This window comes from Notechis scutatus, chromosome 6 (assembly GCF_049901735.1).
Source record: "Notechis scutatus isolate UNSWTSFEM ecotype Mainland chromosome 6, rNotScu1.2, whole genome shotgun sequence".
Taxonomy (NCBI): domain Eukaryota; kingdom Metazoa; phylum Chordata; class Lepidosauria; order Squamata; family Elapidae; genus Notechis; species Notechis scutatus.
This window is the reverse complement of record NC_142014.1, coordinates 43,172,684-43,187,360: the sequence shown is the minus strand read 5'-3', so window position 1 is coordinate 43,187,360 and position 14,677 is coordinate 43,172,684. Positions and strand designations below refer to the sequence as shown.

General features: G+C 40.0%; 1 protein-coding gene across 1 annotated transcript in view; it reads right to left on the bottom strand.

The window, feature by feature from the left end:
* ALX1 (ALX homeobox 1) overlaps positions 1-14,120 on the bottom strand; it is a 34,095-nt gene extending 19,975 nt beyond the window's left edge. The window contains exons 1-2 of the mRNA XM_026667654.2: positions 13,788-14,120; positions 8,415-8,719 (exon numbers count right to left, since the gene is read on the bottom strand). Of these exons, the coding sequence (XP_026523439.1) occupies positions 8,415-8,719; positions 13,788-14,013 (531 nt within the window). The 5' untranslated portion in view covers positions 14,014-14,120. The remainder of the gene's footprint in view (positions 1-8,414; positions 8,720-13,787) is intronic.
* Positions 14,121-14,677: the final 557 nt, after the last annotated feature.

The window sequence follows — 14,677 nt, the reverse complement described above, 5'->3', positions numbered from 1 at the left end:
GCACACATTCTATGTATAGTATTTATTTGTTTGTTTGTTTGTTTAGTATTAGTATTTACTGGGACTTTGCAGCACAAAGAAACAATAACCAACATCCTAATAGCTTGTCATCAGCACCCCAATTAACCAATAAGAAGCCACACCCAACCAGGAACCACATAAATACTGTGAATAGAATAGCCCAAAGTACACATTCCTGTAGAGAGTCTAAACCTCTGATCCTGGTGACCGACCCAGACTGGATCCTGCAACATTATCCTGGGACACATATATTTGCCTTCTTTCATGAAAATCAAAAGTACCAATTACCATTTAAACCAGTATTTTTCAGACGTGACCATTTTAAGATATGTGAAGAAGTCCATAAAACCTAAAATTGCCAAGTTTGAGAAGCACTGATTACACTAAGGACAGAGAGGATATGTTTTTGGATGAGTGGCATGTTATGCAATATCTGTTTACCAGAGGCAAACTAGTGAGGTTGTTCCCTGTCAATCTTTCTGACTCCAAAAGTAAAAGGAGGACATATTTCCAAACAGAGGGCTGTCTTCAGCCACCATCTTTAAGAATGCTTGTGGACTGGTTTAGGGCTTCAGAAGCAGTCCTGAAAATAAAGATGGTGCCAGAGTCTATTTTACACTATAAAGTTTTCAATTTTTAAAATAATTAAAATATTTTTTTAAAAAAAGTCAGGCAAGTCAAGGAGCCCAATGGCACTAGCAAGTCTCCATAAACACACTGATGAAGAAGGCCATGCATTGTCTAATCCTGGTCTAAAACATTAATATAATCAAAACATTGTGCTTGGAAATATATTGTTTAAAATATAGTTCCATAAGTAAAAGGCATCTTTAAAAGCAAACTTTACTGCAAAACTCCATTTGTACCAAGAGGCAGCCAGAAATGTAGTTACACAGGAGAAGACTCTATCATTGAAGGGGAAACACAAAGAAAGAAAGCAGGGAAACAAAACAAGACATTTCAGATGAAGTCAAGCTGAAAGTCACTTAATCCCATTTGTGCGGGTGGGGGGGTTGTCCCATCTCTCTCTCTCTCTCTCTCTCTCTCTCTCTCTCTCTCTCTCTCTCTCTCTCTCTCTCTCCTTTTTGCTTCAGAGTAAGCTATAAAAGGTGTTTGAAGTGTACATTTATATTAAAATGAACATTGAATGAAATATAACATTGGAATTACTAAGAGTAGGTTATGGTCACCCCAGTGGCAATAGAAATCTCTTTTGCTTAATCTCTCTCTCCTCCCCTCCCCCCCTCTCTCTTCTCTCTCTCTCTCTCCCTTATAATAGTAATTGAAAACTGGCAAGCTATCAGATAAAAATTCCTGACCCTAGTATCTTCTTTATTTATACAATCTCATCTGAAACAATAAACGGCAGGCTCTGGTATAAAATGGCAATGGCAGAGAACATCCAAAGAAACTAGAGGAAGTGTTAAGGGAATGAGAAATCCTTGCCCATGCCCAAGACATGTCTATTTATTTTCTTTCATAGAGATGTACATTTTCTATAGTTTCTTTTACAATGTTTACAATTTTGATCTGGGGCTCATGTATGCAATGTGGACTACTTTCCTTCTTTTTATTGGCTTCATTTTGATTGCATATGGGTTTTAATATAGGATATCTTTCTATGTATCTTTGAATATGTGTTTCCTTATTTTCCACAGTTTACTTACTATGACACTGGTGTTCTGATATTCTTTGGAAGTGGGAGACAAACTGCAATTTTGCATCTGGGACATAATCCCTACTTTTACTTTTATTTAGTACCTTGGATAAATTCTTGTCTCTGGTTTGAATTAGTTAGCTTTCTGGAATTAAGTACTGACTTCCAAAAACGGTGGTGTGTTTTGCAATTCAATCCTCACCTCAGTCATTTTCATATAATTGTTTTGTTTTTACTTTTTAAAATAAAAAACCAGTCCAATATTAGTAAGAATATCAACAGCTACAGAAGTAAAGAAAAAATGGGAAACAAAAATAAGAAACTTAAACAAAAACAAAAAAACCATCTGAAAGAAGAACAATTGGCAAAATATTTGGACAGAATACAATGTCTTTGCTATATCTTATGCAACCCCAATTTTCCCCTTCTTCCATGCTGAATCTAAAAACTTGCTGATCCAGTCAATTATTCAGCTACACTAAATAAAAGAAGCAGTATTTTTTTTGAACCAGCTGAAGTTTCCAAAAGCAGTCTAACCACGTCAAGCATATTGTAACTAGTTGATATGAAGCAGATGAAACTTATGTTCTTAAGGTTTGCTACTTTTGTGTTCTCCACTATCAGTACAAAGGCTTATCTGCAGTTCTCAAAGAAATATAAGCTGGAATAGTTGCTTTATTGGAGCTGCTATACCCAAACCATGACAGGACTGGAATTTCATGAAAGCTAGTAGCTGCATGTGCCCTTCCAAAGTTATTGTTGCAAGATGCATTGTTTCAAAATGCATGGCAAATTGCACAAATAATTTATTTCATATTTGTTCCTTTTCAACTGAATGACTGAATATATTCTAACATTACCAATATTCCACCACATTCATAATTAGCATTACATAATAACAAATCTGCTGCAAATAGAACACTCCTTCAGTTAAAGATTAGCCAATTAAGAAACAATTAAACCACTTGGAATTACTTTCACTGAATAAGGTGACTGTCATGCTGAAACACCAGCGTGAGAATTAATTTTCCGCAGATCCTCTTGCAAATGTAATAGAACAATTTCTAATTTCCATCAAAAGGAGAAACACATGTATAATAAATATATGATCATATATATCAATCCCTTTGTGTCTGCAGTAAGAGCAAGTAACTCATAATATTTAATATTTAGGCCCCTGTCACTGTAAATGTCTTGACCATCTCCTTAGGCTGGGTGCAAGTTATTCCTCTGACATGCAACAAAAAAAGAAACCACTTCAATAAATGAGATTCAGGCAGGCTCTTTCGGCATGTAAGCAGGATGAAACTAAAATTCAGATCTTGATGAAATACTGGTAAAATGAGAGGTGCCGTGCATATATTCAGCCAATTGTTTGGTTAATTTAAATCAAACAATTTGCTTGAATTTTAGGAAGGAACTCATGGGGGAAGAAACCCACATTTTTAACCCTGAAACTCACCCAAAATGTTTCTGTTTACATCGATTTACTCAAAACCGACGCTTGGCAAAGATAAAGTAACCATTGCCTATATAAAACGAAGCAACAATCTGCTGCTTGTTATCCCTGCCTAACCAGATGCTGGTCTCTAAATGATGTAAAGCCTTTGAAAATTGCTTAGCATTATGATGGAATACTGTTGCTGCTCAGTGGAATTATGATCCCCATTTTCTTACATTGGCCTTTGTCAGTAGACTGATCAGAGATGCAAAAATCTAGGTCATTTACTTCAATAGCATGGAAATTTCTATGTACACAAAGAGTAGAATAAACATTCTCAGGGAAAAAAATGAAACCAGCAATTTTGTTCCAAGAAGAGAATATAATATATACAAGCCATAACATCCCTCTCTCTCTCTCTGGCTCTGCCACTCTTTTATCTGTCCATAATGACTTGAGAAACCTTAGCAAAACCTAAGCAGCTGCCTTCTGAAGTAGACCAAATCTCACTATTCCTTCAAATAGTAAGATATGATGTTAGCATGAACGGTTTCTTCAAATGCAAAACCATAATCTGTAATTCTGAAAATCGTGTCCAGCAAATTTTGACTTGATTTTGAGTTTTCAAAAATATTTGTTATTGACACTATTTTTTTTAATTTGAGAAATAGGATGCTTTGGGTGTTAAATAACTACTAAATATTCTGGATTTAGTAAGATTTAAAAAGTATAATTTTAGCTTGCTTAAATAAGATAGTATTTAATTATACAGCCAGGAGACTATGAATTTTAAACCTACCTAAGGAATAAAAGCCATTTGAGTGACTTTGTGCCAGTCACCTCTCTCAACCCAACTCATAGGATTGTTGTAGGGCAGGGGTCCTCAACCACCAGGCCGCGGACCGGGACCGGTCCGTGGAGCACTCTGTACCGGGCCGCAAATAAAAAAAAAAATTAAAAAATGGCGGCTTTCTTCGCCTTCGGTGAATGCTGCTGGGATCGGGGATCAAGGACACAAATGAAAGAAGGGGAGGGAGGAAGCAACCGAAGCCTGTCCTGCTCTCTGGCTCAGCGGCTTCGGTTTCCTCCCGCCTCGTTCCTCTCTCAGTCGCTCTCTCGCTGCTCCACCAGCCCAGGAAGAAACTGCTTCAAAGAAGCCGGGGGGGTGGCTTTTCCTGTCGCCGCAGCTCCTCCGAAGCGCCCGTTTACCCCCACCCCGCCCGCCCGCGCGCGGTTCAATTCAGTGCCCCGTTCTGCCTGCCTGCCTGCCTTCTTCGTTTCGGAGCAGCTTCGGCTGAGAATAATAACTATTCGCCTCTTTTTATCAGCCGAAGCTGCTCCGAAACAAAGAAGGCAGGCAGGCAGGCAGGCAGAACAGAGCACTGTGGATTGAACCGCGCGCGGGCGGGCGGGGTGGGGGTAAATGGGCGCTTCGGAGGAGCTGCGGCGACAGGAAAAGCCACCCCCCCCCCGGCTTCTTTGAAGCAGTTTCTTCCTGGGCTGGTGGAGCAGCGAGAGAGCGACTGAGAGAGGAACGAGGCAGACACCTGAGGGAGGGAGGGAGACACCTGAGGGATGGGGCTGAGGGAGGCAGGGCCGAGGCGCTCCCTGAACTTGGTGGTTCGCTGGCAGACATTTTATTACCCGACTATTTAACAACATCAGATGTTACCTAGTCAGGTAATGAAACGTCTGCAAGCAAACCACCAAACTCGGATTCTCCCCCCCCCCACCGGTCCTTGAAAAAGTGTTTGTGCTTGAAACTGGTCCCTGGTACAAAAAAGGTTGGGGACCACTGTTGTAGGGAAAATAGGAGGGGGCGGAAGTATTGTGTATGTTCATTCCTTTGCATTATTTATAAAAATAATAAAGGCATGATAAATATAAAGAAATTAAATAAATAATAAGAGCCATTCAAATACCAGGCCCTCTCCAATCACTGCAGAAGATATAGTCTTAATCATATTTAGAATAGATTAATTCAGATTGATGCAATTACTCCAATACTCCAGATTTAAGTGAACTTTTGGTTAGTCCTATTGAAACCGGAAGGATTAAACTCAGTCATTTTTTTAAAGTGTGATTAAGTCTGGATCCAAGGTATCCTATTTCTTTATAGGAGTTTTCTATAATTTAAGGTATATTTTTGAGTTGATATATCCATTATCAGCTATTTCCCAGCGTACTAACTACTTGACCATTTAAAACCTATTGTATTCAATGAAATTTGCTTCACTTTGCAGGACTTTTTATGAATTTGTCCCAGAGATATTTAATTCATAAGAAAATACATTTAGGATTGCAATATAGGTAGTCTTTGATTTACAACCACAATTGAGCTCAAAATTTTTGTTCCTAAGTGAGACAGTTGTTTAGGAGCCAAGGTGGCGCAGTGGTTAGAGTGCAGTACTGCAGGCTACTTCTGCTGACTGTTGGCTGCCTGCGATTTGGCAGTTCAAATCTCACCAGGCTCAAGTTTGACTCAGCCTTCCATTCTTCTGAGTTTGGTAAAATGAGGACCCAGATTGTTGGGGGCAATATGCTGACTCTTTCAACCACTTAGAGAGGGCTGTAAAAGCACTGTGAAGCAGTATATAAGTCTAAGTGCTATTGCTAAGTGAGCTTTTTCCCAATTTACAACCTTTCTTGTCACAGTTGTTAAGTAAATCACAACAGTTGTTAAGCTAGGAACACAGTTGTTAAGTGAATGTGGCTTCCCAATTGACTTTGCTTATCATAAAATCACAAAAAGTGATCACACAACCCCAGGACACTGCACCCATCATAAACATGAGTCAATTGCCAAGCATCTGAATTCTGATCATGTGACCATGAAGATGCTGCAACAGTCATAAGTGTGAAATATGGTCATAAATCACTTTTTTCAGTGCAGTGGTAACTTTGAACAGTCACTAAACAAACCATTGTAAGTCAAGGACTAGCTATATTATTACCTGCATCCAACAAGTATCATTAGCACCGCATAAGTGTTACATGATTTGACTGAATATATGAATTAATGCAGCCTCATGTAATGCAACAACCCTTTCATATGTATTAAATCATAAATCCCATAATCTCTAGTCTGGTGGATGGCAATAATAATTGTAGTCTGACATCTGGAAGATATCAACTGGAAAAAAAAATAAAGTTCTGTTTGTGACAGAATCTATAATGAAATAATTCCAAAATACAGCCTAATTTATTCTATGTCATCACAACATGTAGAAAGTTTTCAAGGTTCTAGTGGCCCAAGTATTACCGTGCCTTCACTAAGTTCAGTGGGAATAGCTCCCAGGAATGGGAACTGAATGTGGTAGTTTTAACTACTATTGGAGCTCCTTTACCAATATAATATATTGCAAACTATATAATATTTAACCTGATACTGTCAGCTTTGCAGGGATGCATTAATAGTTCTATGTGAGATACATGCACTTACAAATACAAGCATGACGTACATTTGCTGTTCACCATATATATGTTTAAGTATATGCTTAACACATCATAAAAATCATGCTAGTAATAATGAAGAGGAGGATATGTATATATACAATAATCTGAAACAGTCTTAACGGATAGCTTACACTTGCATTTGAAGAAGCACAAGAATACTGATTAGCAGAACATTGTTACTTGACCATTTACTACATTAATCTTGACAGTTTAATACAACAGATCCTATAAACAGAATTCCGGTGTTTTAGTGGAAGATCCAGAACTCTGTATTTTTCAAAATCAGTCACTGATGATGTTATTGGCTCATAGAATATGCAATAAAATGTTGGCATCACACTTCAGTAGAAATCCAGCTAAAGTTCCTGGAATTATATAGATTTCCAGATGGTAGAAGAGTCATGTGTGAACTTAAGGGCCAAAGTCCAAGATATCTCAGCTCAGGAGGAGCCAGTTGGTGATGATAGTGATATTCAAAAGCCCTCAACTGCTGTGAGTATGCCAGGGGCTAAAATGCTTGACACTGTTCAATATAACATGTTGTTTCTTTATTCTTCTCTTTAAAAACATTTCAGAATCAACAATAATAAAAATGAAATAATAACAAAATGACTATAGTGAATTGAATCAATTCATTTTATTATTATTTTATTTTTATTATTGTTTAAGCAAGTTCTCATTTTCCTAAACAGCAGGATGATTATTCCAATTTCAGAATGCAAATACATCCCTTTAACTACCTGCACAACTTGGCAATCATTACGTTAAAATAATTTTATCATATTTACATGAGCTTTATATTTCCAGAGTCCCTAATGTAAATAAATTACATAGGAACTGGACTATGTAATTATTTTTATTGAAAACATGGCTTCTTCTGTTCAATGCCCCTCATTAACAAAATTTAGCTCTAAAATGCAGCTCATGCAAGGGAGGTACAAAGGCACCTGAATGAAGCATAGGTAAAGCTGTCCAGCAGAACCACAGAGGATCCAGGGACAGCCGAGCAGATGACAAAATGTGTGTTGTGACATCACGACGACGCAACCCAAATGACTTACAATGCAGAGATGTAAGCACTGAAAAAACAAGGATCAAGTTGCGGTTGTCAAGGTTCCAACTAATGAACCCAACTAATTCAGCACTCCAAGACTTGCAGCTTTCTCAAATAACTGTTTTCATCCGTGCCGAATGATGTACTCAATAAAACAGTTCTTTGAGAAAGCTACAAGTCTCGGAGTCCTGAATTGGTTGGGTTCATTAGTTGGAACCTTGACAGTGATATAATAATGTGCTTTTCCTTGTCTTTTCATGATTGCTGTTAGCAGTGGGGCTTTAGGCTGTCACAGCTCTGGTTGAACCCCCAAAGTCCACAATCTGTAATCCAGTATGATATCCAAAAGCAAGACACTATGCTTTTGCCATTGCTGGCTGAAGGGAATATAAAACCACCTTGCCTTCCTTTACCAAGACCATTAGACAAACACATGAAGTGAAGAACTGTGGGGGACAGGCAGCTAGGGAAGATACTCAGTGTTAAATGGATGGCATGCCTTACTATCAAATAATAAAGGCCTAGCAGCAGCTCTAAATAACCTTTTTATTTTGTCTGACTGGTCATTTATACCATTTTGTTTGGTTTTTTTCAGGAGCCTACTGCTTCAGCTGTTTCTTTTAGCCTCTAATTCAGTATTTCTCAAACTTGGCCACTTTAAGATTTGTGGACTTCAACTCCCAGAATTCCCAGGGAGCACAAAGCCAAACATTTTAAAGTTGCCAAGTTTGAGAAACACTGAGTAGATTATGTTGTTCTGTTTTTGATGGAACTGAGGCACTTACCTGAACTCGAGCTTCAGTGAGTTCCGTTCTCAGAGCCAACTGCTCTCTGACATAAACATCAGGGTAATGTGTCTTCTGGAACACTTTCTCCAGTTCTTCCAGCTGTAAACTGGTAAAAGTGGTCCGGTGCCTTCTCTTCTTACTGCTGGAAACATTGCTGTCACACTTATCACCAAGTTCATCCAATTCTCTTTTCTCCGGAATCCCTTTCACAGGAGACATTCGGAGATTGCTGCAAGTGTCCAGCGGTCTGCCCATCTCAGGGTGCAGTGGTTGACTCTCAACTTTCGTAATTCCAAAATTCACTGCAGAAGAAAATAAATGAAGTTGGCCTGCATTCAGTTTAGCATCATTTAAAAAATATATGTGAAAAACCATAGATTGCTTGTAAGAATAATGTGCAAAATGTTTATCGGTACACAGTCTACTCTTGGATGAGACTTGTTATACCCAGATTTCCTTTTATGTGAGTATCTAGAAATTAGTAGATGAGATAAGGGTACTATTGTGGATTTTCAATTTAGTCTCATCAAGATCTAAGTCTGATTTTTTTCAAAGTAAGATGCACTTTTCCACCAATGCTATTTCTTTTTCTACTAAAGATAAATTGATTCATACTTAGAATGGAAAATCAGATCAATGTAATAGTGCAAACATATGGCACAGTACTAGACATATCTTCTTAGCAATAAATCTTCTTGTATTCATGGGAGTTAACTTTGAATTAAGTCTCTTCATTTAGAACAAGCCTTGTTCTCTTCAATAGGGCTTATTTTCTATGAAATATCTCTAAAGGGTCAATTGCGAAGCCTATGCTTGTCTACTTTTCATTTACAATGTAAGCCAGAGGGATTTATTTTCAGGTATGCTATCAAATACAATTATAATCAAATTTACTTAGGACTAAGATCAATTGGGAATAAAATTTATTGATGAACAAAGAATATGCAGAACAATCTGATTGTATTCTATTTGAGGAAATAATCAATTAGTTTTAAAATACTTTCCCTTGGATGGATTATGTCATTATTTTATTTTGCAAATTATTTAATAATGAAAATTATTAGGGATGCATGTGTTAACAAGGATTTGTTAAAGAATACAGCATGCTGAGTCAAAGTTAGTAAGAAATGAAAATATTTCACCAAAAAAATAATGTTCTTTGTTCTTAGTGGAGTGGCTTTTTTCCAATTAGTTTATTACTGCAAACTTGGAGGGGGCCTTTTTAAAATCGTAACTCAGTCAAACTGGTTATTTCCTATATTTTGTCCTCGTCCTACCAGAACTATTTATCTTCTCAGAAACACTCACTGTCCAAGATAAAGCTTAAAGTATTCCCCCGCTCCCACTTAGCTTCCGAACAAATTCCCATGATTCCCCACCCCTCCTTAAAAATGTCATATTTCTAAGATAATTGATGTTATATGTTGGGGTGAAATCACAAGTTTAGGAGGAAAAAAATGTTCAATCTGCCCATAGAAGTAAGCATTACAATGAAAGGAACTATTTTGAACTTTTTAAAGTGTTCTCTGTCACTCCCAGTAATTTCACTACATTGGTCTGCTCATTGGGTATGATTTTAACTAGGCATGGCTTACAATTTATACTAGTGCCCTTACCTCTAGGTGAGATTCCAAGCAATTCAATGGAAAGTTCTACTGATCAAATATATTTATGTTTTTACTTACAAATTGAGATTGGAGTCTCTCTCTCTCTCTCTCTCTCTCTCTCACACACACACACACACACACACACAAAGAGACTCATACACCTACACATAAAATAAAACAATATATAAAAAATTAAATAATTTAAGCAAGGTAAGCAACAATGATTTAAGTTCCGCCAACAATGTACTTTCTGGTTCCTTTCTTGGTAAAAGTTTAATGCCATCTTCTATGAATGCAAACAATAACTAAACATGTACGAATATTGGCCAAATATTAGGCATTAACAAATAGCAAACTAATTATACTTTTATGAAATTGATAGATTCATTAGGTATTCCCTGCATTTTTCCATATGTATATGGGGATGTGTGAGTGTGTGCTGAGAAGTGATTCTTTCTGAAATCATTTGAGCTTTTTTCTTAGGCACAGTGAACACTGAGAACGTTACAAAAGGTGGGGTAAATCTTTAATTCTAATAATAAGGGAAGTTATACTATGTTTAAAAATTAAACTTATCAAAACATAATAATCATTTAACATAGTTGCTTTATTTTATGACACAGTGTTTGATATGTAAATGTCTCCCACCATAATGTACCATAATATACCTCCCTTTGCTGTTTTACTTGCAAAATTTCTAAGAAGCCTTCCACAGATTCAGTCTTTATAAACTCCTTTACTTAGAATAAATTAGTTATCAATTAGAAATGTTATATTTGTTTCTGTTCCGCTTTAAAGGGGCCATATTTTTCATTCTATATTCTTTTTTTAAAAAATTACAAATATAGTGTCTTAAAATCAAAACTGTAACCAGTTGGCTGAGTCTAAAATTAGAGAGCAAATCATATTTCTGTGCTGAATTATGTGGCAAAGAACACATTGCTAAGGAAAAAAATCAATTCAGCATTTAAAGAATAAAAATGCTAACTAATTCCAGAAAGCAGTGTGGGTTGTTTTTTTTATTAGATGTTTTAGGCCAGTCTCGGGTTGTTTGTTTTGTTAAGTGATGAGTTTCTGCACTAATTACATGACTAAAGAGAACTCCAATCCACTTAAAACTGAAGGACTCAGTAACAAAGCATTTCTTCTTGACTTGGTTTGTCAGGTTTAAAGACTGGAGTCGATAAGAGATAAAAGTGGGAGAGTAACGGAACCGCTTCCAGGTTTAGGAGGCAAATCTGCAAGTTAGGAAGAGTTAGAGATGTTTTGCTGCTGTTTTTGTTACGGGGGTTTTGGGTGACCCTGAAGCTACTGTGAAATAGTTGGATTTAGGGGAAGATGTGTTCCCTATACATCTCTGAAACAAGCTAATCCCAACATACCCTTATCAGTTAGAAGTGGTGAAGTGTGTAACTGTGTGTGTGGTAGCCTAGCTTTTTGGATGGAAAAAAAATTGTAAGAACAAAATTTCCTTAAAGCCAAGAGGACCCAGATAGTCGACAAGTTCCAAAGTCTTTCCAGGCTGGAAAAGTGTTAACAGGCGCCAGGAAAGCCTCCATGCAATGTACAATTACTTGGGAAGCCCATTGAATACTTACTTTTCACTTGCTAAGTATGAGCATCTAATTGCAAACCAGACTTCATTTCTGCAAGAGTCTGCCTTGTTACTACTATGCTACTAATCTCTTCTGCCACCGCCACTGCTCCTTGGGTGAAAGAGAGAAAACAGACTAAGAAGGACCTGACCCTTTTGATAGTTTTAAGTCCTGACAGGTTTCTGGTTTCCAACATTTCGTTTTGCTGGACTGCGAGAGTTTCTATAACCTCCAGCAAGTAGGCAGAGCGGCGAAGCTACGCAGCGCTTCCGGGCAACATAAAATTAACCGAAAGGGCAGCTGCTGGTTTGGGAGAGAGAGAAAGGAAGTAGCAGGACCACAGCCTAACTACGCAATCGTTTATTTTCCCCTTAATTTAATTTACCTTAGGGATCACACGAAATAAAATATAAAGGAACTATTTGCTAAAGAAAGTAGAGGAGAAATATGGGGATGAAACTATCCGTGAAGCAGATAGATTAAAAAAAAATCAATTAAAAATAATTCAATGTAACCGTGTTGACAGAGGCCTCTATAAATGGAGAGTTGGTCCGAGTGATGCCTTTTGTATGTTACCGGTAGTTAAAAGGGAGGTAGGGGGGAAGAAAGCTATTAGAAAATAGATTCCCAGCGGCTGGCCAGTTGACCATATGCAAAAAGAAACTCAACAGCGGAACAGCGTTTCCCCAAACCACAATTAAGTTGCCTAGTCCTCCAGTCATCGCTTTCTTTGGTTCTGCCTAACAAGTTATCTAATGAGTAGTCTTATTCTCTCTCCATATAAACAAACAAACAAAATTGTGCTCTTATAATGGGCTGGGATCTCCACTCAGATATTCAACCGTAAAAGTCGAGCTGACTTATTATACACGATTCGGATCACAGCGGCACGGCAGTTAGCTGAAACAGAGGATGAAAATGAAAAGTTGCTGCTACACCCGTGATCAAAAGTAAAATGAAGTTTCGGGGTGCCAGTTGACCCCAAACAACTGCTGCTTTGTGTCATCCTTCCCCAACCCCACCCTGCCCTCGCCCGGTCCACAATTTTAAGTTTAGCATCCTGGACTCTGCCTTGCCGAGCCTCTGTGGATTCACTTTCGTTTTGCAAAGCAAGAGGAAGATGCGATGTTGACGTTTACAAAATAAAACCGGTGGGTTTCTCCTCCGTGTGAGATGGACGAGATGAATCCAGAAAACTTACAAGGGCAGAATTTCGAGAGTATGGGCCAAGAGAGATGCCTCCACGTTTTTCAAGGATTTCCTAAAGTGCGTTCTTCCCAGAGGATCCTAAAGAAAGTGCATCTGGAAATTCGTCTGCAAACAGTCGGGAAGTTCAAATATTCCCGGGCGCTTTGCAGACCAAGCTTCTGCCTAAGGGAAGACTGTGTGCGTTGTTTGTGCTTGTGCATGCATGTGTGTAACCAGTGCTCCCAGAACATTAACTGCGAGGATTGATCAGAAATTGTCAACGACTTTAAAATGAAACGGCAGACGGAGAGGGATATGCGATACATTTTCTCGATTTTTAAAGCGCGCGGATTTTCTTTAATTCGCAATTATAGCAGACGGTTCTAATTTTTTTTTCTTTTCCCCGAAGTCACGCCTGTTGATTTCAATAATTTTGGAGGTTCTCTGCCGCCTATCCCGTCGCCCATAAATATTGCGAATCTATCAAAAGGCCTCTACCAGACATCAGCCTCCCCCCAATCTTCTTCCCTACGGCTCCTAAAACGAACTGGAATCCAAAGGCTTGGGGAAAGTTTTAGGTGGATCGAGCCCTCAAAGTGCCCATTACAGCATCAAACAGAGACTAGCCAGCCGCGTTTTTGTCTGGCCTGTTATTCTCTCTCAACTCTCCTGATAATTTCCGGTTCAGGCTCTTGTGCAAACCCTAATGTGTAAATCAGAAGTTAAATTTGCTGCCCGGAGCTGGACTGTTTTGTGTACTTAGGGGAGGGAGAATTGACAAAGATCTCTCTCTCTCTCTCTCTCTCACACACACACACACACACACACAAATCGCTTCCCATCTCCCCGTTCCCAAAGGCCAATTGGGCTCCATTGGCGCGGCTTTTCTTCAGGAAACAAGATCCCGGCCCGCGTTCCGTGACAGCCATCTTCAACTGTCCGTTCCCCACCCCGCTGGGTCCCCCGGTTGCCTCGCTTACCGGAGCCATCCCTAGCCGGGGAAGTCCTGTCCAGCCGGCCGTGAGGAGCGTAGGCAGCAGCCTGACCCACGCATTTGCCTCCGCCTTTAGCGTAGAAGGCTTCGCCGCCGTCCAGCGCTTCCATGACGTGCTCCAAAGGAGCTCCGGGAGCCAGGTAGAAATCGCCGCTTTTGCCCGCCGCCGCCGGGGGGCTCTTGAGGCCGAATTTGTCGCTCAGGAATTCCATAATCCTCGACGGAGCCGCGCTCGCCCTAGCTGCTGCCCGCCCGGCTGCCGTCCTGCTCCCTGGCTGCCGCGACGGAGGCGCCCCGACGGCGCTTTTTATATCTTGAAGCGCAGCAGGGGCTTCTTGCGCAACCCTCCCCGCGCGCAGCCTCCGTTGGCTCCACCCAGCCTGCTGGCCCCTTCCTCCCCCTCCTCCTCCTCCTCCAAGCCTCGGCCCACAGCGGAGGGGACGCAGGCCAAGAGGAGGGGGAGCGGCTGGGAAGAGCCCCTCGTCGACCACAACCGACTCACATTTCGGACCGGCTTCTTCCCAGCTCAGAGGAGTCCTGCCCCCTCCCCGCCTCCTTTGCCCCAGCGACTTCGCGTCGACCCGAAGATTTAGCTTCGGCTCCGGTAAACCGGAGGAGGAAGACAAAGGGACCGATGAGCGGGGGCGGCCGCCGAGCTGCCGCACTACCTTCAAAGCCCTGGTTGAGCCGGCAAGAGAGCGCCTCTCCGAAATAGCCCGGGAAACCTCTCTGGCCGCCTTCGGAGGAAGTGCCTCGGGGAAGCCAGTAAAAAAAAACCAAGAACGCTGCCAGGCCGGCGTGGAAATCGGTTGCTGTTGCTGCTGCTGCTGCTGCTAGACGTTTCAAAGGGCTGGGGTGACACATAGCAGTATTCCA